This window comes from Danio rerio, chromosome 18 (assembly GCF_049306965.1).
Source record: "Danio rerio strain Tuebingen ecotype United States chromosome 18, GRCz12tu, whole genome shotgun sequence".
NCBI lineage: Eukaryota > Metazoa > Chordata > Actinopteri > Cypriniformes > Danionidae > Danio > Danio rerio.
This window is the reverse complement of record NC_133193.1, coordinates 11,263,762-11,288,370: the sequence shown is the minus strand read 5'-3', so window position 1 is coordinate 11,288,370 and position 24,609 is coordinate 11,263,762. Positions and strand designations below refer to the sequence as shown.

The 24,609-nt window shown below is 38.4% G+C and overlaps 1 protein-coding gene across 6 annotated transcripts in view; it reads right to left on the bottom strand.

Annotated features, from left to right (window-relative positions):
* Window positions 1-2,889: 2,889 nt before the first annotated feature.
* The window catches only part of LOC101882457 (voltage-dependent calcium channel subunit alpha-2/delta-1), a 229,543-nt gene continuing 207,823 nt past the window's right edge, over window positions 2,890-24,609 (bottom strand). For 3 of the 6 annotated variants that reach the window (XM_073930291.1, XM_073930287.1, XM_073930289.1), the window contains 5 exons: window positions 24,108-24,234; window positions 11,637-11,749; window positions 9,671-9,753; window positions 9,421-9,509; window positions 2,890-5,236 (listed from right to left, as the gene is read on the bottom strand). In XM_073930291.1, coding sequence (XP_073786392.1) covers window positions 9,423-9,509; window positions 9,671-9,753; window positions 11,637-11,749; window positions 24,108-24,234 — 410 coding nt within the window. In that variant the 3' untranslated portion in view covers window positions 2,890-5,236; window positions 9,421-9,422. The remainder of the gene's footprint in view (window positions 5,237-9,420; window positions 9,510-9,670; window positions 9,754-11,636; window positions 11,750-24,107; window positions 24,235-24,609) is intronic. The other 3 variants (XM_073930290.1, XM_073930286.1, XM_073930288.1) reach the window with 1 other exon arrangement.

Sequence of the window (24,609 nt, the reverse complement as noted above, 5' to 3'; positions counted from 1 at the left end):
GTGTGACTTCTGACACAACAAAAAATGGACTAATTGGAGCCTGTTCAGCCTTCAGTCATCTGCGTTTCGCATCAAATCATCCACCGCTCGTGTGTGGTTTGATCACACATTGGATTTTTCCATGACTTTCAACGTGGCACTTTTATTTTTATAACAATTATATCACAAACTTTGATGATATAGTTGTCTGGTTTGTATTTAGCAACACAGAATGCTAAACGCAAAGCAAAAATATACATAGAAATGGCAATAAACAGAATGGGGGAATCTCACCAAAAAAACTACTGCGAATAAGGTCATATATCATCCCATAATCACAAGAAAAACTATTTTTTGGCTGAAAATGAAAAGATAAATACTTTAACTGTTTACTTTAAACACAGCTATAAGCAGGAAATTAAGAGGCCACTTGAAAATTCTTTGGATTTATTTGATTCATTAGGTATGGACTTTGAGTAAAATGTGTTTTATTATATATTGGTGATAACATTTCTGTTATTAAATTGTTCAATAGTAAGAGATACTCTTACTATTGAAATAATTGTTTTATATGTATATATATATATATATATATATATATATATATATATATATATATATATATGTATATATATATATATATATATATATATATATATATATATATATATATATATATATATATATATATATATATATATATATATATATGTATGTGTATATATATATATATATATATATATATATATATATATATATATATATATATATATATATATATATATATATATATATATATTATTTTTTTTTTTTTTCATTTGAACCCGGAAAAAAAAGTTAAATCAGTTAAGTTACGTTTGGCCAGTAAAGAAATTAAAATAGTAGTGCCCAACTGAGTCTGGTTTCTCTCAAGGTTTTTTTTTCTTCACTTTCGCCAATTTGTAAAGTTTTTTTTTTCCCCTCTCCGCTGTCGCCACTAGCTTGCATGGTTTGGGATCGGTAGAGCTACGCATCGATGGATTTGCTCTCCAGTGTTTAGACCCTCAGTAGTGATTAATAAACCACACTGAACTGAACTGAACTTAAACACTAAAAAACTGAACTACACTGTTCCAATTTAAAATGATCTTTTATGTGAAGCTGCTTTGACACAATCTACATTGTAAAAGCGCTATACAAATAAAGGTGAATTGAACTGAATTAAGATTAAAATAGTACTCTAAAAATAAGTTAAAACAGAAAACAGTTATATGAAATTTAAATTTTATTTCACATTTTATCTGTTTTCATTTATTTAATGCTATTTTGCTGTACTTTTTAATAAAAAATGCAGCCTTATAGCTCAGTCACACCGCTACCAGAGGGTATCCAGACGCAATCACAGAGTGCCTGTAAACAACTCTGCAATGGTTGCCCCGCCTCTGAGTTCCTCTGATTGGTCCTCTGTTGTGAAACTGACAAAGATGAGCTGCACTGTGTGTGAAAGTTGAAGTTCTTTCAACTTGATACAGTGTCAAATGACCCATTTCCACTGAGAGGTTCGGTATGGTATAGTACGGGTCGGTATCGGGTCTTTATCAGGCTTGCGTTTCCACTGCCAAAAGGGTACAAATGGTGTACAACAAAGTTTCAGTCGACGTCGTTTTCGCTCAAGGAAATGTCAAAGTAAAGCTGTACAGGTCATTCACAAATCATATGAGAAGCACTTCTCACAAAACAGATGCTTTATACACATCAATACTTGTGTATAAATATTCATTACTAACCTTTCTATAGCAAAATAGCCTACTGTACCGTCTGCGATTATATAAAATGCAACATATACGAACAGATACAGAACGCTTTTTGGTACCCTTTTGTTGTGCTAGATACCCTTTCGAAAGGTTACCCAAAAAGTGGTACGGTACGGTTCGCTTTTTGGTACCTTTTGACAGTGGAAACGGCATTAAAGCGTACCATACCGTAAAACTTAGTGAAAACGGGCCAAAAAACACATGGACCTAACTTGCTGTTTCAAAAAATGCGAGTGACAAGCGTAACGTCCATCAAGCCATTGTTTACATAGTAAACACAAAAGAAAAATTGGTAACACAAAGGAAAAACACATCCTGTGTGAACGGCCACTTAGGAGCGATTAACACAGAGTTAGTTTTTCAATCCCATGTAAATACACACTTGATGGTTTGCGTGTCCATTACGTTTTGCGAGCGAGTTGGCATGACAACTTATTTTATTAGATGATAACAAGGCAGTGGAGGTATGCTGTGTTCACACCAGATGCGGATGAAGTGTCAAGTGCAAGTGATGTACATGTTAAGTTAATGCATAGACGCAAATAGACATCCTGTGGTGTAATACGTGCGAATGAGGTGCCACGAATGATGCGAAGAGAGTTTTGCGCATTTGACGTGCGTTTCGCATGAATTGCTTGAGTTGGAAAATTTGAACTTCAGCGGACATTCACACCATGTTAACCAATCAGGAGCTTTCTCTTGTAGGAGCGTGATTATGACGTAGCGCCTGTTGTTGGTGTTCCGAGGGGAAATCCACCTGCACTGAACAACAGTTCATCAAACTGGGCTGGGCTCAGTTGGAAGCACTGCTGAAGGCTTCCATCATCCACGTTCAGTTTCTAAAGGAATTGATACCCAGAGAGCTGTGTGCATCTCTGGAATCAGGATGTAGTGGATTCAGACACGACGCTGGACGAATCTACGCAGTTTTTCAGACTTCAAAAGCCACAAAGTACAGCTACTATCTCAAAAAAATCCATGTTAGTCATTTAGCATGGAAGCCAGGCAGACAGAAGCGCTGTCCATGAGGCAAATCTGCGTCTGTAAACGCAAAATGCTCATGCATCTATTTACATGCAAATAGCGCAATTTATCCATGCGTGCCGTGTCTGGTGTGAACACAGCAGTACAGTGGTCCCTCGCTATAACCCGGTTCACCTTTCACAGCCTCGCAGATTTTTTTAATGCAATTTGACATGCTTTTTTACAGCACATTGTGTTCTGCGTACTGATTAGTGCATTGTGTTCTGCATCCTGATTGGTTGTAGACCATTGTCTATCAATCTGCTCTGTGTTGTGTCTACTGTACAGTACTGAATGCATTCAGCTTGCCAAATTTGCATAAAACTTTGAACTTTCTGCACCATCTTAGGCACCTGCGGTAGCACTCAAAAGGCAGAGGAAGATGTTAACTCACATCGCACAAAACTTCTAAAGAAAGAAGTTACGTGGCTGTAAATCTTCGGTTCAATACAGGATGAAGGAGGGAAGCAACATAATGCTGTGTTCACACCAGACGTGGCATGCGCGTCAAGCGCGAGTGATTTACATGTTAAGTCAATGCAAATGCGCGAATAGACATCCTGCGGCACGATATGCACGAATGGCACGACGCGAATGACACAAATTGTGCGAATGGCGCGGGGCGAATTGAGCGTTTTGCGCGTTTGACGTGCTTAACGAGCATTTCGCGCAAATTTCTCAAATTCGAAATCTGAACTTCAGCGTACATTCGCGCCGCATTAACCAATCAGAAGCTTGCTCTTGTGGGGGCGTGATTGTGACGTAGAACCTGTTGTCGGTGTTCCGAGGGAAATCCTCCAGCCTTCACCGACAACAGTTCATCAAACTCGGCTTGGCTCAGTCAGAAGCACCGTTGAAAGCCTCCGTCATGCAGGTTTAGTTTCTGGAGGAGTTTATGAGCTCACAGAGCTGGATGCACCTCTGAAAGGATGTAGTGGACTCAGACACGGCCCTAAACATATCGACGCTGTTTAGCAGTCTTCATAAAGCAAATAAACACTGTTATTTTCTTCATAAAATCCATGTTAGCCATTTAGCCACGAAGCTAGAGTCTTCGGGCAGACAGAAGCCCTGCCCATCACGCGAATCCGCGTCTGTTCTGAAGTGAATTTGACACGCGAATGAAGCGGGGTTTGACGCGCGAATGAAGCGAGTAAACTCAAATGTTCACGCGGCTATTTACGCGAACACAGCATCTGAACGACAGCAGCAATATGTTTTAACAAGGATGCAAAAAGGGTGGAAACTGTTCGCAACAAGACTCGCAAGAATGTCTCATAAGCATGCTTTAGCATTGTATATCAGTGACTGCAGAACAAATGGTAATGCCTGTCTGAGAAAAGTGTATAAAGTGTGTAGTGAGGGGTTTAACAGGCTTAAAACATCAATAACAATTGCAAAACAAAAGTTGTGAGTTATTTCTAGAACGTAACTTCCATGATTAACGAGGGATCACTGTACTTGAAAGCATTTCTAAGTTCTTCTGTTTGAATGGCCCCATAGTGTTATAGTATACACACATACTGTAGAATTTTAATTGACTTTAAAGTCCATGTAAACTGGAAGTTACTGAGGCTTCTGTTTCAGTTTGTTGACTTTAAACTGGAATATTGAATAGGAGGCGGGGCATCATTCGCTTGTAGCAAACTAATAGTAAGAGGGGCGTGGCTAAAAATACGGTGGCTGAAGCTATCAAACCAACACCAACAGAGAAGCAAATATCCATGCTTTACTTGAAGATTACTAAAGCAAGCATTTGTTTTCAGTGGATTAACTAGCATGGATTCATTGCCAGATTAAATGATGATTTCACTCAGACTTTTGTGGGAGAAAATATGACCTGCAAATTCCTTCATGAGATTCCCCCTACTGCACAACACACAGACTGCAGAAAACAGTGAACATAAAACTAGAAAAACAGCCCTCGGTGGGCCCAGAAGGGCTTGGTGTGACCTCACTGACCTACTACTGGTGCAAAGCTCACTTCAGCAGAATTCATGACGAGCTCCAGAGATGAACAGTCACTCCTGTAATGGATAAACCCTGCTTCGTTGAGATCCAGGCCGGTGCTGCGAGGCGTCTCCCACCACCACACTGTTGACACATCATATTAGCCTGTATGTGGCACTAAACATTTTGCATCAACCATGTTCGTTTCATAATGTGGTTTGTGTGTTGAATACATGAGCTTTCGTGTCTGACCGTGTTGCTTATTCAGGCAGTTATTTTTGGCAGTGAGTGGATGAGACGGTATAGTGGACGTGTGGTTATGTTGTGGTCTGTATAATAAGCAGTTCAGTCAGTAGACGCTGGATTCACTCTGGTCAGGAAAAATAGGTTCTGGTTCCTGTAAGCAGCCAGAGTAGAAGGAGCTGAAGAGCCAACATCGGCCAAAGAGACGGACTCAAACTACTGCCACCACCACAATCACTGGCATCCTCCTGCAGGCAACACAGAGACGTCAGTCACTTACACCTCACAGAAACATTACAAGAGTCAGGTCAGACAAGGCAGATCAAGAGTTGTAAACTAATTTTTTAAACAATGACATATGGTTTTAAATAAATTCATTAAACGTATACATATAAACATCACCTATATACTTTAAAACTGTAAGTTAACTATGTTTATATTTAATAACTTATATTTGATTGTAACTTTAACTTAATTTGATTGTAATGCAATAACGTGCACCTTTTGTAAAGCTGCTTTGAAACAATGATTTTTGGGAAAAGCGATATATAAATAAACTTGTATTTAATATAATGGATTTATTGCTGGTTCGAGGTGATTCACCAGTTTTAAAGGGATAGTTTATCTATAAATAATAATGTACTCAATCTTTACTTTCCCTCAAGTGTTTACATGCCTTTATCAGTTTCTTTCTTCTGTTGAACACAACAAAGACATTTAAAGAAAGCTGAAAACTGGTAGAAATTGATATCAGTATTAGGAAAAACAAAGAGTATGGAAGTCAGCGGTTGTCTGTTCCTAGCTTTCTTCAAAATATCTTCATTTGTGTTTAACAGAAGAATTAAAGTCAAATAGGTTTGGAAAAAAAATGAAGGAGGCCAGTTTTGGGTGAACTATCCCTTTAAGGAGTCTTTACCTAAATTGAAAGCTGCTAACTGTAAAATGAAAACCCCCAAAAGAGGGCTTAGAAATGTTAGAAATACTGTCTTCACAATTAACTGAAGTAAATGTGAGTAATAAAAATTCTAAAATGTAATCAAAACATTTTTTTGAAATAAAGCTATACAGATACAACATTTTGAAATAGAACTACTAATTGCTCTATGTTGTCTAAATAGGAAAACAAAATTGTATTTAAATTTTAAAGCTTTCTTTTCTATTTCTAATCATTTTAAAGTCTATGGTACATGGATCAATTGGAACCGGGCCACACAAGAAATCATTATTATTAAGTCTGAATAATCTTTTATTTTGAAAAATCTTTTATTTTGAAAAGACTGCATTCTCTCTCTTACATCTCGGTCACTTGAGCGCCAAAATTTAACCCACAGGCAGCAAAATGAGTAAGAAACATACGTCTTTGAAAAGTTTCTTGGCAAAGGGGAAAAGGCACAGTGAATGACCAGCAAACTGCCAAGGAATAGATCCGCAACCCATTTGTCAACAAATCAGGTGAATCCAGCATGTCTGTGCAAGAAGATCAACTGCTGGAGATTGCAAACGGCTGCCTTTTATGCCTGATTCACAAGGGGCTTCAGCATCAATGCTTGACAAAGTATGTGTCTAAAGTTGGGGCTAACGCGATCATCATAGCAGGGTCAGCCAATGAAGTAAGTCTGCAATCGTCTTCTGTCTGAGCTAGTGTAGTATCAGTAGATCTGATTGGCTGATGCTTCTGTTGACACCTGAAAAGTTCAGAAGTTCCCAACTTCTGCAGCTAGCAACGCTGCTAGCAGTGTCGACAGACCCACAATTCGGTTTAAAGTGAATGGGAAGTGCTGATGCTGATGCCCCGTGTAAATGTTTGCATACTGCGTTTGTTCTGTAGTTTGCGCAAGTTTGTTATTTCCAATGGTTCGGCTTGCACGCACAAATGGAGTGACGCGCTCGCTCCTTCCAGACACAATCAGTTGAATGAATGAATAAATGCTGCAAGCGCAATGCGAGTCACGTGACAAGAACTGACTGTTCAGCTTCAGCTTGTATGGAATACACACATTTCGATATACTAATTTTCTCAAACACAGAACACTCAAAAACTGCAGTGCTTTTTAATTTACTTCATAAATAAAACTTGTATCAGAGTTGCAGCAATGTTTTGTCAGCTTGTTATACTCTGAGAAAACAGTTGATGGTTGCCTAGCAACCCACAAACCACCCTCGGTCTGCAGTGATAAAAAAGTTAGGGACCACTGGTCTAAAGTCTAATCTAAGCCCAAAGTATTTATTATTAATTTACTTTTCAGTTTTACTGATTTCATTTCAGTAATTTCATTTACATTGTATATCAGTTTTAGTTTTAGCCTCTTCTTGTTCAATTGCTGAATGTGTCCTCAATTTTAAGTTACTTTGGACAAAAGCATCTGCCAAATGACTTACTGCAAATGTAGCTATTTTAGCACAAAGTCAAACTAATGTATAAATAAAATGTTGCTTTTGCAACTAATTACATAAATATGTAAAGTCTATGAACTTGCAAATCTGGTGTGGACCAAGCTTGAAACCAAGTAAAACTATAGATACCAGCAGAAGCTAGTTTTAGATGAATTTTCCAGGAGGGAGACGATTCATAAGGAATTCAACTCAATCACTCTGTGTATATATAATGACACATGATATATGAAATGAAAAGTGAATTTCAAAACATCTTTTGGCAAAACTAAAAAATCAATCCATCAAATCAATGGCATGCATGAAAAATCTCAAGCTGTAGAAATCATGCACGACTCTGGATGAATTGATGCTACATGCTGATCTTCTGAAACCAGTTCTGGATTTTTGTGTGTAGATGCTTTGCCAGTGAATGTCCAGGTTTGAGAGGCATATGGGCGTATCTTTAATGCGGCTGTCAAAAGTACGGAAACACATCTGGAGCTTCCTATGTTTATTCCACAGAAAAATCTCTCAGGGAACTGACTGAAAATGCACTTCCTACTTTCACAGCAGGAGGAAAGCGGTGGCGTCCTGCTTTCAGGCTAATGCTGAGGCACTGAGTAAACAATCTTAGGCGTTTTGACTCACTTTTAGTCCCTTACATGATAACCAGATAGTCATGTCTGACAAACAGTGATGTAGACTTCAGTAAGTTTAGCTTGGAAGTTGTAAATAGTGTTTCAATGTTTTCAAACAGAGTTGCTAGCAAGTTTTAGCATGTTGCTGGCATGTTTTCTAAACTGGTTGACATGTTATTAGCATATTCTATCACTTAGGTAGCCAAATTCCAGCATGTTTTAGCAAATAGCTAACATGTTCTATCAGATGATTAACATGCTTATAACATAACCGAACAAAATATTACAATGTTTAACTAATTACAATATTAATTATAATGTTAATGCCAGTTTTAACATTGCTAACATTAATCAAACATGATTTAACACTACTAGCAGTTTTAGCACACAACTAGCATTACTGAAACAAAATGTAGCACCAAGTTTACAAGTTTAAGATGTTTTTAACATATTGTGTCATGATTGCTAACATGTTTTAACAATCTACCATGTTAACTGATTTAACGCTGTAACGTGTTTTAGCATTTAGCTAATAAAAAAAAAAATCCAGCTTAAACCAGTCCAGACTGGTTGGTTGGTCTTAGCTGGTTGACCAGCCTGGTTTTAGAGGAGTTTTAGCCATTTCCAGGCTGGTTTCCAGCCATTTCCAGCCTGGTCTTAGGTGGTCAGGCTGAAAAATGACCAGCTAAATCCAGCTAAAACCAGCTTGACCAGACTAGGCTGCTTTAAGCTGGACATAGCTGGTTTTGGCTGGGCTCCCAGCCTGGCTAGGCTGGTCAAGCTGGTTTTAGCTGGTCATCTCCCAGCCTGACCAGCTAAGACCAGGGTGGAAATGGCTGGAAACCAGCCTGGAAATGGCCAAAACCCCTCTAAAACCAGCCTGGTCGAACAGCTAAAACCAGCCAAGAAGCCTAGGCTGGTTTAAGCTGTTTTTTTTCAGTAGGGGTTTCTGACACTTTGCCAACATGTTTTTAATATGACAAAATTCTAGGATGTTTTATGATGTTGCTAGCATGATACAGTATTAACACGGCACATGGCTACCATATCTCCAGCATGATTTAACAATGCTAGTGTGTTTTACTGTGTTTTGCTAATGACTTAAACACAGCTAGTAAGTATTAACATTGCAAGCATGTTTCTCTGTTTAAAACAAACACTATTTAAACATTTCTCTAACACGATTTGTTAGCTTGTTTTAGCACACCACAAGCAATATTTAGCACACTGCTTACATGTTTTAGCACATAGGTCAATGTACTGCTGTCATGTTTTAGCATGTTTCTAGCTACACTTTAGGTTAGTTATACAGCTATACAGATTTTACATTGCATACAAACACATTTTTACGACACTAAATTGTTTTGAATAGGAAACATTATGAAATATGAATGGAAGCAAAACAACAAGATGAAACTGACCATCAAACACAAAGCAGAAACAGCAGTGGTAAAATGACGGCTGAGGAAAATGTGCAAGAAGAGCCACTGATTGGACACAAAGGCTGTTCCTAGCAGTGACAGGCATGATGAGCAGCCAATGAGCATTCAACGTGCAAACAGAAAAAAAAATGAATGTTGAAAGATCAAAAGAAAGCAGCAAAACAGCAGTGAATGAAAAATGAAGATGCATTTACTGGATGGGCATTTAGTGTTTTTGATGAGAACTTACATCCGCATTGTTGTCAAAGCAGACGTCTGGTCCTTTCCTGTATCGAGGCTTTTGGGCCAGAACACATGGGTCAGGACCATTTGCTGAAAGAAATCTTTAAGGGCAATATAGTGACAGCTTAAAAAAATAAATAAATAAAAGAGAGAGAAAGAGATCATCATAAGTGTAATTTGTTACGCAGTTAATGAGTTACTAAAAGTAATCTACAGTGCACAGTGAGTTTGGAATATTTCATTCATTCATTTTCCTTTGGCTTAGTCCCTTTATGTATCAGGGTTCACTACAGCAGAATGAACCACCAACTTATCCTGCATATGTTTTACACAGCAAATGCCATTCCAGCTGCAACCCAGTACTGGGAAACACCAATACACTCTCATATGCACACACATACACTACGGCAAATTTAGTTTATTCAATTCACCTATAGTGCATGTCTTTTGACTGTGTGGGAAACCGGAGCACCTGGAATAAAACCACGCGAACACAGAATAACGTCAGCTGACCCGGCTGGGACCCGAACCAGCGATCTTCTTGCTTTAAGGTGACAGTGATAACCACTTAGGCACAGTGTCATTCTTGGAACATTTCAAATTATTCAAATATTACTGAAGAAAGTCTCTTGTGCTCAACATAAGTTTTTTTTATTTTTTATTTAGATGAAATCACATTAAATTTGTCAATATTTTATCATTAGCATACATTCATTACAACGTATAATAACAGTTTTATGTTTTATTATGGTGACGCGGTGGAACAGTAGATAGTGCTGTCACATCACAGCAAGAAGGTCGCTGGTTCGAGCCTTGGCTGGGTCAGTTGGCATTTCTGTGTGGTAAAATTATTAGCCCCCTGTTCATTTTTCCCCCAATTTCTGTTTAATAGAGAGGACTTTTGTTCAACAAATTTCTAAACATAACAGTTTTAATAACTCATTTTTAATGTCTGATTTAATTTATTTTTGCCATGATGACAATATATGAAAAAAAATTCAAGACATTTATACAGTTTAAAGTGACATTTAAGGGCTTAACTAGGTTAATTAGGCTGGTTAGTTTAATTAGGCAAGATATTGTGTAACAATGGAAAAAAAATAACTTAAAGGGGCTAATTATTTTGTCCTTAAAAGGGTTTTTAAAAAAATGTAAAACTGCTTTTATTCCAGTCGAAATAAAAACAAATAAGACTTGCTCCAGAAGAAAAAAAACATTATCAGACATACTATGAAAATGTCCTTGCTCTGTTAAACATCATTTGGGAAATATTAAAAAAGTAATTTTTATATAATTATTTCAAAATTATTTAGAGTTATATGCACATTTCTTTCGAACTGATAACAAAAATGTGTCTTTTCTGAATGATTTCAAAACAGTCATATTCATTCATTTTTCTTCAGCTCAGTCCCTTTATTAATCAAAGCAGAATGAACCGCCAACTTATCCAGCATTTGTTTTACGCAGCGGATGGCTTTCCAGCAGCAACTCAACACTAGAAGCAACTCAACACTATGGGCGATTAAGCTTATTCAATTCACCCATAGCGAATGTCTTTGTACCTTGGGGGGAACCGGAAAATAGTGATGAATTAAAATTCATTCATTTATTCATTTTCTTTTCGGCTCAGCCCCTTTATTAATCCGGGGTCGCCGCAGCGGAATGAACCGCCAACTTATCCAGCAAGATTTTACCAGATTTGGCCTCAGAACTGACTAATTTATCCAATGTATATGCACAAATATAATATTGTATAGCTTCCTATCAAAAATATGAATTTAAAGATAGATTTGTGAGGGGTGTACTTATATATGCTGAGTACTGGAAAAGTAATCTGTTTTTTTAGTTTTTTTTTTTTACATTTTTCCTATTATTTTCTGTTATTAGTTTTTCTTATGAGTAACACTCACAACATTGATCACACTTGACTACAATAAAGCATTGTAAATAACAGCACATATTTGAAAGGATACAAGGCTGCTCAGCTTGTTTGAGTGGTTTGGTATCACAGGACATACAGGAAATCTTTGCATCGGAGATCAAAAACACCAAATTTGTGTTGGGGAGCTTCTCCGCCCGGTACATTCTTGAAGACAAAAAGAGAGAGAAGAAAACAGCAAAGTGATTGTCAATAACACAGGTCCCACAGGAACATTTAGTCATAAGACAGGTATCATGGTTTATATTTCTCTAAACAAAGCAGACATAAGCCTGAGCGAGACCACCCATATTTGACATTCAAACGCAAGCAGCAGTAAACAGAAGCAAATATAATCATTTCAATACGCAAAAATCTGATTGAACCACAAATATGTGCATGATTTTTGTGCAAGTCAATATTCTAATTACATCTTTTTTTCCACAATGTATCAATTCCACAATAACTATTAATTTTGTATTTAATCTTTAACAAGTGATGTTTAAGTTTTAACAAGCCCTGGAAGTAAAGAACGATTAATATTACTGCAAAATTTTCATTCCACCAACTGGGCAGATTGAATGCGAGAGTTCGGGAAGGTGATTTCGTCTTTGGGATGGAACCACGGGGCGACGTTCATTCACTGAACGCAAGTTTCTGGAGGGCACATAAATCTGTAGAAGTGAGAGCAGATAAGGAGACGCAAAGGCAGAGGTAGCTTTGTAGGCAAACATCAGAGCTTTGAATTTGACGCGAGCAGCAACTGGCAGCCAGTGCAAACGGGTGAGTAGCCTAGTGACATGTGCTCTTTTAGGTTCATTAAAGACTACTCATGCTGCTGCGTTCTGGAGCAGCTGAAGAGGTTTGATAGAGTTTGCTGGAAGCCTCGCTAGTACAGAGTTGCAGTAATCCAGTCTAGAAAGAACGAGCTTGAATAAGGAGTTAAGCTGCTCTTGCTAGGCCACTCAATGACATTCACTGAGTTGTTGTGAAGCCACTCAATTGATATTTTGGCAGTGTGCTTTAGGTCATTGTCCTGCTGGAAGATGAACTGTCGCCCAGTCTGAGATCAAGAACACTCTGAAGCAGGTTTTCATTCAGGATGTCTCTGTACATGGCTGCATTCATCTTTCCCTTTATCCTGACTAGTCTTACAGTTCCTGCTGCTAAAAACATCCCCACAGCATGATTCTGCCACCACCATGCTTCACTGTAGGGATGGTATTAGCCTGGTGAAGAGCGGTGACTGGTTTTCTCCAAACGTAACGCCTGGCATTCACTCCAATGAGTTCAATTTTAGTATTATCAGAGCAGAGAATATTGTTTCTTATTGTCTGAGAGTCCTTCAGATACCTTTAGGCAAATTACAGGTGAGGAGTGGCTTCCGTCTGGCCACTCTACCATACAGGCCTGATTGGTGGATTGCTGCACAGATGGTTGTCCTTCTGTAAGGTTTTCCTCTCTCCACAGAAGAATGCTGGAGCTGAGACAGAGTGACCATTAGGTTATTGATCACTCCCTGACTGAGGCTCTTCTCCCCTGCTCACTCAGCTTAGATGGCCGGCCAGCTCTAGGATTCTGGTGGTTCCAAACATGGTGCACTTATGGATGATGGAGGCCACTGTGCTCATTGGAACTTACAGAGCAGCAGAATTTTTTTGTAACCTTCCCCATCCTTGTGCCTCGAGACAATCCTGTCTCAGAGGTCTACAGACAATTCCGTTGTCCTGGGACCTTTTATACACAGGTGTGTGCCTTTTCAAATCATGTCCAATCAACTGAATTTACCACAGATGAACTTCAATGAAGCTGCTGAAACATTTCAAGAATGATCAGTGGAAACAGAATGTACCTGAGCTCAATTCAGAGCTTCACAGCAAAGGCTGCGGATACTTAAAATTTGCAACAATTTCAAAAAAAATTTCACATTGTCATTATGGGGTATTGTGTGTAGAATTTGAGCAAATAAATGAATTTAATCCATAACATAAATAAATGTGGAAAAAGTGAAGCACTATACTTTCCGTATGCACTGTATTTAGTCTTGGAGGTGTAGATCAGCTACGCTGATGCTGCTGCTTTGATTATTATGGCAGAGCAACTACAGAGACCTGCTACTACTGCCAGTATATACGCAGACATGCTGTCTGAGAATATAACATGCTGCTGCAAACATAATGTACCCCCTGTAGCAGGTGGAGCTGGGGTAGAGGAGGGTCTCTGAAAACTTGCTGTAGCTTGACAGCGTAAAATGACACAGAGCATTTAAACTGATGAGGAGCAGGCTCATTGGCAGCCGAGGTGACAGCAACCTATCTCCTGTGCCATGTAGTTAATGACACAGGAGCAGATTAGGTGACTTACCAGCTTGCGCGTGCAGAGTTTCATGATAGAAAATTCCCTTGCAGATTATTTCGCTTGTTTTAATGAAAAACTCACTTAATTTTGACGTTATTTCTGTAACAAGACAAGAGTTTTTGCTTTGTTTAAAAAGCTCGATTTTGTAGTTTTTAAAAAAATATTTAGACTAAAAATAAAAGACCAATCTCTAAGTAAGAAAAGCCTTTTTGAAATGTGTTTGAACTAAGAACTTTAAGAAATATTAAAGCGTTAGTTTAGCAGACAAATTTTAATTCTGTGATAATTTTCTCATCCTCGTTCAAAACCTGAACACAAAGCAAGTTATACAGAAGAATGCTGCATAACAGTACTCATGCACACACTGCACACATCTTACTTATCCAACACCACCCCGACATGTGTGCAAGTCTTCAGTAAGTGTAACAGGAGATGAGTATATTATATTGGAAACCTGCGTCGGTTGGCAGCTTGTTACGTGCTGTCATCACCGAACGACTTTCAGCCATGAGTTTTCTTTATAGCGTTCTCTTGTTCTTTTTTACAGCTCTCCTCCCGCTCTTTAAAACAGAGTGACACGGGTTTGTGTGTGTGCATGTAAATGTGTATATAATGATGTGTGTATGTGTGTGTGTTACACATCACCTGCCCTCTATGTAATCACAGGCTGTTTACCGCTACCCAGCATGCTCGGCGGTGCATAACAAGCCTCAGATCATAGCGGCCATCGGGGTCACAAACACAAAAACACATATGCGAACACACACACACACACACAGACTCGTGCGAGGGCTTGATGATCACAGAGTCCTAAAGTTCAGTGGCTCACATCTGTCTGCCCTCTGAGGAATGCTTTATTCATGAGAGCAGAAGAGGTTATAAGAACACCGAGCTGCGTTTCAGGTGGGTTTATGTGGTCTCCATGAAAAAAAAAACATCCTTTGAGAAACTATAGTTATCTTTCTTAAACTTAGTGAGCTGCAGAATAAACAGTGTTTTAAAGGGAAAGCACTGGACAAAATGCTTTTCTTACTTATGCCGAGTTCAGACTGCATGATTTTAGTGCTGATTTTGACTCGCCGGCAGGTTTTGAGAAATCGCTGACAAATGCCTGAAATCACAGGCAAATTGGTGCTCGTTTAGGTGAGTGACAATCACACACTGTGAACTATCAAGGACGAGATATGAGAGTATTTCTGATGAGTCGCAGACACCCCTGAAATATTTAGCATGCTAAATATCTGGAGCAGTCTGCGATTCAAATCATGCCATGTGAAATGAGTTTTGACTAAAAATAACATCAGCGATCATCTACACCCAATAAGAGGGCAGCATTTATTAATACGGGTACCTGCAGGCCTGCGGTAGGCTGGGGAGAAGTTAAAAGCGCTTATTTTCAGTTTATTTGGACCCAAGAATTGGAGAAAAAACTAGTGGAAATTTGGCAAAAGCACTGTGTCTATTTGACGTGTCATCTGAGCAATATCACAACCAGGTCGAAAAGTAAAAAAAAAAGTGAGGAAAGATTGTTAATTCTCTTCAAAAGTGAGGTAAGCAACACAGGTTTCTAAAGCTAAAGCCTTCGTTTTCCATTATGTAGTTAATAACAAAATATATATAAGTGACCTTGCATTGTCACTTTTCGTGTTTGTTTGGTTGTGAGACATAGTTTGGACAAAGTTGTCTGTGATTCTTCCTATTGTAAAGTCATGCAATGTAAACTCTCCTGTCGCCGATCCATCCTACAGTGTAAACACAGCACCAACAGAACGCTAAACCAGATAGTCATGCAGTGTGAAAACATCTGTGACAAGACTACTTTGAAAATTATGCAGTCTGAACTAGGGCCGGAGTGGGACTCCTTTTTAGCTCTGGAGTTTCAAGCCTTAGACCGGCCCACCTCAGTCAACGACTGACTATTTTAAAATTACGTTATTTCCAATTCAGTTTCAAATGACACTAACATGTCTTATTAAAGCACACAGCTGCTTTAGAACTTCAAATGTTTTTTATAAATATGAGAACATTAATTCTTTATAGATATCCAGTCCTTTGTAACGGTCGTCACAAAAAAAAAAAAAAAAAATATGTACCCCTACATAAGTAACCCAAACAGTATTATATGTCTTAACACTGGATATAAAAAAATATATATTATACAACGTTGAGGATCGAACTCAGATCGGCGGTGTCGTAATGCAATGTGCTAACCACTAGACCATGAAGGCGCTATAAGTATTGCACTCTTATCTGCTGCTACTGATGTCTTTATCACCCTACTCTTTTTCTCTGCTTTTTTGATTTTTGATCAAGTTATGTCAGATTTATTAATGCAGTGAATCATCTGATTTTCAATGAGCAGGTGTAATATTCATTAATATTAATTAATATTCACTAAGGTGCCGCTGTTTGGGGTGGAATAATAGTTACATCATCATTAACCTGCAGGCTGCATTTTGCTATGGATTTCCTCAAACAGCTAGGGACACTGGCCCTCGCGGCCAAAAAACGGACCGGCCCACTGGGAATTCTCCCGGTTCTCCCGATTAGCCAATCCGGGCCTGGTCTGAACTCAGCATTAGATTTTTGTCTTTTTGTCTAGTCCAAATATCTGAAAATTCTTAAATCAGGAATCACTTTCTAGACAAGCAGAACATATTAGCTGCGTCCCAAATCACATACTTATGCACTATTCTACGCCATTTTATAGTGTAAATAGTGTAAGTAGTGCGTTCACACTCAAAACTCTAAAAATAATACGTGCACTTCAATTACCCGGATGATACACTCATTCAACCGGTAAAATGAAGTGTGTAATGATGGACACTTGACGCACTCAACATCTGCAGGTTTACTCACGTAGCGGAAGGGGCGGAGCTATGAGGCGCACATGTTGGATAACTTTATTTATGTTGGATGGTGAAAGCAAAATTCTTCTACAAGAGTGATTATAGCGCCTCCCGATGGTGAATGCTGTTATACTCACGGCAGGTATTATTTGGTAGTTTGGTCATTTATTTCATTGATTTGGAAACAGTCAAACGTCATTAGGAAAATGGTTTGAATTTCCGCTTAGTGAAAAAAAAAAATTAGTGCACCATTTGGGAAGACACTACATACATGTACTATGCTGTTGAGAGTGTAAGTGCATAAGTACATAGTGCATGAGTGTCCAGTGTGCCATTTGGGACACAGCTATTGTCGGAAATGCATGGCAGGACAGTTTGAATGCTTTTTTTTTTTTTTTTACACCAGTGTTAGATATCAATTTGCTGTGAGTAAACTCATTTACTACGCCAGTTGTAATTTATAACTGTTGACTTAATATGTGAAGTTTATTTATAAACTAATTACAAGAGGATCACATGTATATGATTGCTTGCGGCAGGTCCAGCATTATTCAATTTATGATTCACCAATCAGACGATTCCTAAGCCACTATAAATACCCTAAGTTCTTTATAACAGCCATCTTCTTTTAGAAGAATCCCCTCTTCCATCCCTACTCTTCCTCCTTTCCTAGATAGGTGGCACGGTGGCCCAGTGGTTAACACTGTAGCCTCACAGCAAGAATGTCACTAGTTCTAGTCCTTACCAAGCCAGCGGATGTTTCTGTGCAGAGTTTACACGTTCACCCTATGCTCATGTTTTCCTCCCACCATCCAAAAACAAGCAACTTTAGTTGACTAATCCATATCGACACCATAGACATGCTCCTGGTAAGTAGTTATCTCTTAAGAGCAATCACTATCTGTTTATTAGCTACTACAGCAGGGGAGTTCTCGAGATCTACCTGAGCTCAAACTCCCCTCTCACCTTGCAAATGGGAGGGAGCCCCTGGCTCGAGGATCTTTTGAGCTCAGGGCTCTCTCCAGGAACAGCATGCCAAACAAGCTTTATAGTCAATCATCAGCTTAGTGTGAACTTTTGAATTAGAATTAGGCACATAGTTCCTTACTTAATAATTTTAAGGCAATGAGTTTACTCAGTTTTCAAAGTAAAAGCACCTAATAGCTTTTTTAATAACAGTGAATACAGTATAGGCAGCAGATAGCAAGGTATGTAAACATTATCTAATCTCAGAGGAGTTTATGGTCCAAAATCCTACATTTCTAAAGTGATGAAAGATGTCAAACAGGCCTTAGATAACCAATGCAAAAACATGCAGTAAAAGTTCTTAAACAAGTTCTGGCTTTTGTTGTGGATATTATATTATGCATTTCAACAGCAGCCTTTTCCCCCACCGTGTCTGAGATGGCTCATTTTAAGATCTGGTCTTTCTTAACCCTGCCTTTCTGAGAACGTACTCTGCTCTGATTGGTCAGATGATTGCCCCAGTCTGTTGTGATAAGCAGATCACTAATAGCAAGTGTCAGAAACCAAACTCATTATCATATATGAATTTCTGAGATTGTAAACAAAGTGATACAAGTTAAAACGACATGGCTTTTATTGCATCAATTCAAGCCTGAAGCATCATCTTAAGGTCTCTACAAATGCAATGTTTGAGCATCAAAGTAAACCCTGTTCACAGACAGCCAATGAAAATGATAGGCTGGTGATATGCACATGTATTACAAATAGGGCTGTCGATGTTAATGAGTTAATACGTGTTTAATTTAAAAAGGTTCTAAACATGTTAATATTTCTAAACACATTAATCACATGATAGGGTTTGATCCCAGCTTCTTGCCATAATCACAGCCATATTATTTTGTTATGGATCAAGACACAACACGTGCTGAACAGCAAGAATCATTACAAAAAACTTTCAGATACAAGTTTAGATTAACCCAAAGTTGTGTGCAATTATTGTACACTCCTAAAAGTGAAGCACAAGTTTGAAGTACCATCTTCGAGCCAAACATATTTTTGCAGATGTTAGCAAAATGCCAGTGCTGAGACAACCAGCAACCAAACAGCAAAGCAAACTGTTCAATCCCTGAATGGATTTCCTCAAACTGCAGACCCATCAATGTTTGTGCAAGCCATCAACTTTTGTTGCCAGAATACATGAACTGTACAATACTGAAAAAGCCAGTCAGTTGGCAGAAGGCACTTCTATTGGTGTTATAGGACATCAGTGACCAAAACTACCTTTGTGTATGACAACTGCACTCATTTACTTTAGGCTACCCAGCAGGCACACAACTTCCTAAGATGTTAAAGAGCCCATATTATGGGTTTTTGAAAATTCCCCTCCATGTAGTGTGTAACACAGCTCAAATTGAAGTGAAGTATCCAGCTAAGGCTTAAATCTGCAAGAGTACAGTGTTTATAACGGTTGATTCATCTATAAAAGAGTCGACTCATAGTGCTTCAAACGAGTCTCCTTGATCCCGAGTCATTAGGTGTTTCGCCATGACGTACGAACGAAACCAAGTTATTCACGTGCACGCGCAAACCCGGGAGATTTCAAACCTGAGGCCCCGCCCTCTGACGCAGAAACGCAGACACACACGCACACAAACATGCCGGTCGATTGAAGTCACACTGCAGATGGATATAATCGAGCATCTACCCAAAGATGAAACCTCAGCATTATAACCAAGCAGTTGGAAACTTCTGGAAACTACATGCTACAAAGAATACATCATCGGCGTTTGTTAAAGGAAGGATCAGTAAAGAGTAACTTACTGATGGACGTCAGGATGGGTTTCTTCCTCCATTCCTCAAGTGTAAGTACGTGCGATTAAAGTTGTTGCCTCGTTGACTCTAGCTTGCAAATGTATTTAGTTGTGATTTGTTACTTGTAACCGCGTGTACTGTATCAGGTTAACTGGCTAAATTCTCTTATCGCGCGCAAAGTCACGTGAAGCGTGCTACTTTGTTTACGGAGCTCCGTGGATGAGGGTAGTGTGTGTGTGTGTGCGCTGTCGTCCGGAGGTATGTGTGTGTTTTTGTGTTTGTGTGCGCGGAAGATGGCAATGTGTGTGTGTGTGTGTGTTTGTGTCTGTGAAAAGAGCAGAGTGGAGATCTTCTCGACAGTTTTTGGAGTTTTTGCTCAATAAAATAGTTAATCGTCTGAATTTTAAAGTCCATCGACTGTATTTACATTGACCCACTGGCATCTAAAATCCACGCCTACACTATCGAGCGTGTATGAACTGTGATTACTTTTATATTGCTGATTAGCTGTTGTGCATTTTACTCTCTGACTGAAGGCAGTCGACCAATCGCAACAGGCTGTCATCGGTCCAATTAGCGCAGATTAGCTTCGCGCTAAGGAGGGGTTTGGGAACAAATGAATCACTGGACGATTCATACGGGAGTCACTGGGATAATTAGGTAAAAATAAATGCAGATTATAAGACCATGAAAGTGTTTTTTGACCTTGCATGCATAATAGACTGTTGTTGGAGACCCTTACAACCAAGATATGACCCTATTTCATGTATAATATGGGCTCTTTAATATTGGGTTAGATTTTAGTCATGATGTCAAGTGACCAAAATTCATTGTCTATCCAGCGTCTAAGGACAACGTTATTTTTATGTCCAATAACGACATCCAATGATGTTGATATTTTGTTGATTTTAGGTTGTGTTGGAGAGTGACCAAAATCCAACAAAGAGCCAACATCTTAAACCAACGTCATATTGACGTCAAATACTGACATTATTCATCAAGTATAGCAATCAAAATCCAACATGACATCATAGTGATAACTTTCACACAACGTCAAACTGTGACATCATAAGATGTTGTTGCTTGGTTGTTTTTAGGTTGTGTTGAAAAGTGACCAAAATGCAACATCAAGCCAACATCTTAAACCAACGTCCTATTGACGTCAAATACTGACATTTATTCATCAGGCATGGCAACCAAAATTCAACATGATGTCATAGTGGTAACGTCACATCAAGCTGTAACGTCATTAAACGTTGATATTTGGTTGTTTTTAGGTTGTGTAGGAAACACAACCTAAAACCAACATCACATTGATGTCAAAAACTGACATTTATTTATCAGGTATGGCAACCAAAATTCAACATGAAGTCATAGTGGTAATGTCCACACAACATTAAGCTGTAATATCATTAGACGTTGTTATTTGGTTGTTTTTAGGTTGTGTTTTAAAGTGACCATCAGTCTTATGTTGGACACTGATTATATTTTGAATTTGTGATTAATCTAGATCACAGGTATCAAACTCAGTTCCAAAAGGGCCGCAGCTCTGCACAGTTTAGTTCCAACCCAAATTAAACACACCTGATCAAACTAATTGAGTCCTTCAGGCTTGTTTGAAACCTACAGGTAAGTGTGTTGGAGCAGGGTTGGAACTAAACTGTGCAGGGCTTCGGCCCTCCAGGAATTGAGTTTGACACCCCTGATCTACAGTAGATAAATCCCCAGAAGTCACCTAAATTTCAAAACAACATGACATCAAAAAACACATCAGTAATGCAAATCGATTTGATGTCAAAACCTTGATGTCTATTTGACATCCGCACATTGATGGCCTTTGAATGAAAAAAAGTTTGTTCACCAGAAAGCTTTAATTTTAAATAGCAAAACTGGACTCTGTATCTTTTTGACACCGCCTTGATGTCAAAATTATATCAAATTAACGTCTACCATTTACTTCAAAAATCAATTACATGACAATCTTGTAATCGATTTTTGATGCACACGTTAGATGTCAATTTGATGTTGTTTTGACATCAAGGTAGTCAACTGCCATCTGTTACGAGCTGGCTCAAAGGCATAACATAAAGTGAATACATCACAAATCAGACTCAACCAAGAAATACCTTTACATAAATTTAATCAACAATGTCTAAAGAAAAAGAAAAGTAAACCAAATAACTGTTGGAAATTGTGGTTTATGGAGTTTTGATCCATTTGCATTTTTAACGTGTTTTTGATGTCATTTTGACATCAAGGTGCCAGCAGGGTTAAAGAGACCATGACTGTGAAGTGTAGGAAGTAAATCTGGACTTACTGACTACTCAAGAATAGGGGTGATTGTCTTATTCAGATTAAGGCAAATCATTAGATTACTGATGTGTAAACAAAGTCACAAGCCCTCACCCTAAAAAAGGTGTTTTCTGATTTTGATGACAGCTTTTACACAGGTTAGCAGTAAGCAAATTCAATGTTATTGTATAATGCAAATCTTAAATTCATGCTAACAAACAAATGATTAAAAGAAAGATATTAATGCAATTCAATTCAAATATAAAAAAATATAAATTGATGTATACTTTAAACCTTAATTATAATGTTTAATTTAAATGATTAATATATTTTTTGTCAAATAAAATATTTTTCGAGGGTCATCCACCATAATTTTGTGGTTCAAAAGTATCGGTTCAGGCACTGTTTTGTTACTGGTACCATTTTAAAAGTTTCAATTTACCAACCCCAAATGATAACCAACTACTCAAGAATCAGAGACACAGCTTCATTTCCACTGGATTTCATTCTCTGTGAACTCTTCGGGCCCTATCATACACCCGGCGCAATGTGGCGCAAGGCGCAGCACAATAGTCTTTTACTACTTTAAGCTTGGCGCAAGGGTCATTTTGAGGCATTGCTCCACGCTGTCTAAATAGCAAATGCATTTGCGCTCAAATGTGCGCCCATAGGCATTCTCGTCTAAAAATGCAAGCGTGTTTTGGTGCGTTGCTATTTTGAGAAACTGTAAATAGTCTGTTCTTTAGACCAGAACAAAGTCGGTCTATTGTAAGGCGCAAAGTACCTACACACAAGATGCAATACGCAAATATCTTTACATATGAAAAAATATAATATATTACGGATATATATAGGATATAATAAGGATATATATAGGATATAAATATAAATGATTAAAATATTACAAAACATGTTAATTTCTAGCCTACATGAATTTAAAAACCACTGCCTTCATACTTTTTTCATCTCGGGAGGCTTTTTCAGTTCATTCAATTTGCTTTTGTATAATGTTATTATTATTAGCAGTATTATTTATTATATCCATATTTATATTTGTTTTATTAAAAACAAGTTTAGATTTGTCCACCTGTCAGGTTTTAGACCATATGGGGCATAGCAGGTGTATTTGGAAATAACTCAGTATTTTGACCAAACTTTGTTATTAATAATCATTTATTCGTTTGCTTAAAATTAGAACTGAATTTAAAAATAGTTTTGAAACAAATCTTTGCGCTTAACAAACGAAATTAATAATTTATAGGCTAATTGATGTCTGTGCTGTAAGGTTTCCCTATCCACGAGAGCAAAAGCGAAAGTGAACTTACTTTACGTCATGTTAATAGCAATGCACTTATGGCGCGATGCAGCTGGCTCTTAAAGGTAATGGAAGATGAGACTCTGATTGGTTTATTCTCAAAACACACCTATAACTTATTAAGAAAATAAACTCAACCCTTTTAGACCATAAGCCATGGCGCAAAGCGGATTTTCCCGTCCTTAAGTTAGCAAAAATGCATTCTGACATGCCCTGAAAGCGTTTGCGGCCTGCGTTTTGCTTTTTGCGCATGGACCGTCAAAATAGAGCCCTTTATATTACACACTACATAAAATCTAATATCCAAAGAAGCACTTAACTAATGTAAAACAAAGTCTAATTTGCTACAGCCTGCTTGATGTTCTGTTGAAGCCATCCTCTTTTGTCTGCTGGCAGCTCCTGCGGTCCCTCTCATCACTACATGCGTTCCTTTATCCTGAGCTGGTGTTGATGTCTCTGTGAGCGAGATTGAGTTACATACGCCGAAGCTCAGGTCTCCAGCTCCTGAGATCTCACAAATGGATTTCTCTTTATGGCTCTTGTTAAACTTTACATGTCGAAAGTAGTTAACATAGAAGAAAAACTATCGTACGCAGAGTCACACGTGGGACTCGTAAAGAAAGGCGTAGAGTTTCTGTCAGGCCGAACGCCCTCACCCACCCCAACACGTTTCGCTTTAGCGGTGTTACATTAAACAGCGTGGCCGGCGGGATTTACGGCCTCGGACGGATCCAGGGAAGAAGGGGACGGAGTGGAAAAGAGAAGGAAAGCTGAGCTGCTCTGCCCTTGGAGAGATGACTTACCGGGATGAGCAATTATCCAGGAAGAGACAGTGACATCATCTGCACATGCTCACACGCACACTCCCACACGCGCACCAACGGAGGGAATGCGGATGGATTTATGCGCGTGCAAACATAAAAATGGTCCTCACCTGGAGCAGTTTCCACAGTCCATAGCTCCAGAGAAAGATTTGTTCTCATTCTCAAAGAAATACTGAGTCTGTTCGGTGATACAGCTCTCTTTGGAGAACGCATCCGAGAGGTCATCCTCCGAGTACACTGGAAACACACAAACACACACCATCCGCATGCTGTATATATATCAAAACACACATGCGGATCAACTACATACAGTATCAAGAACTTGAACAGTGTTTGTTTGCTCACTTTGTTCCTTTTGAACCATCAGTTCTTGAGCATTTTCACAGCTTCATTGATTTGCATGAAATCAGTGCAAATGTGTACAATGAAGCTTCACTTAAAGGGACAGTTCACCCCAAAATGAACATTTACTCACTATTTACCTTTATATAAACCTTTAAGAGTTTCTTTCTTCTGCTAAACACACAAGAAGACATTAAGAAGAAAGCTTAAAGCTTAACTATTGACTTCCTCAGTAGGAAAAACAAATACCATGTAAGTCAATGGTTACAG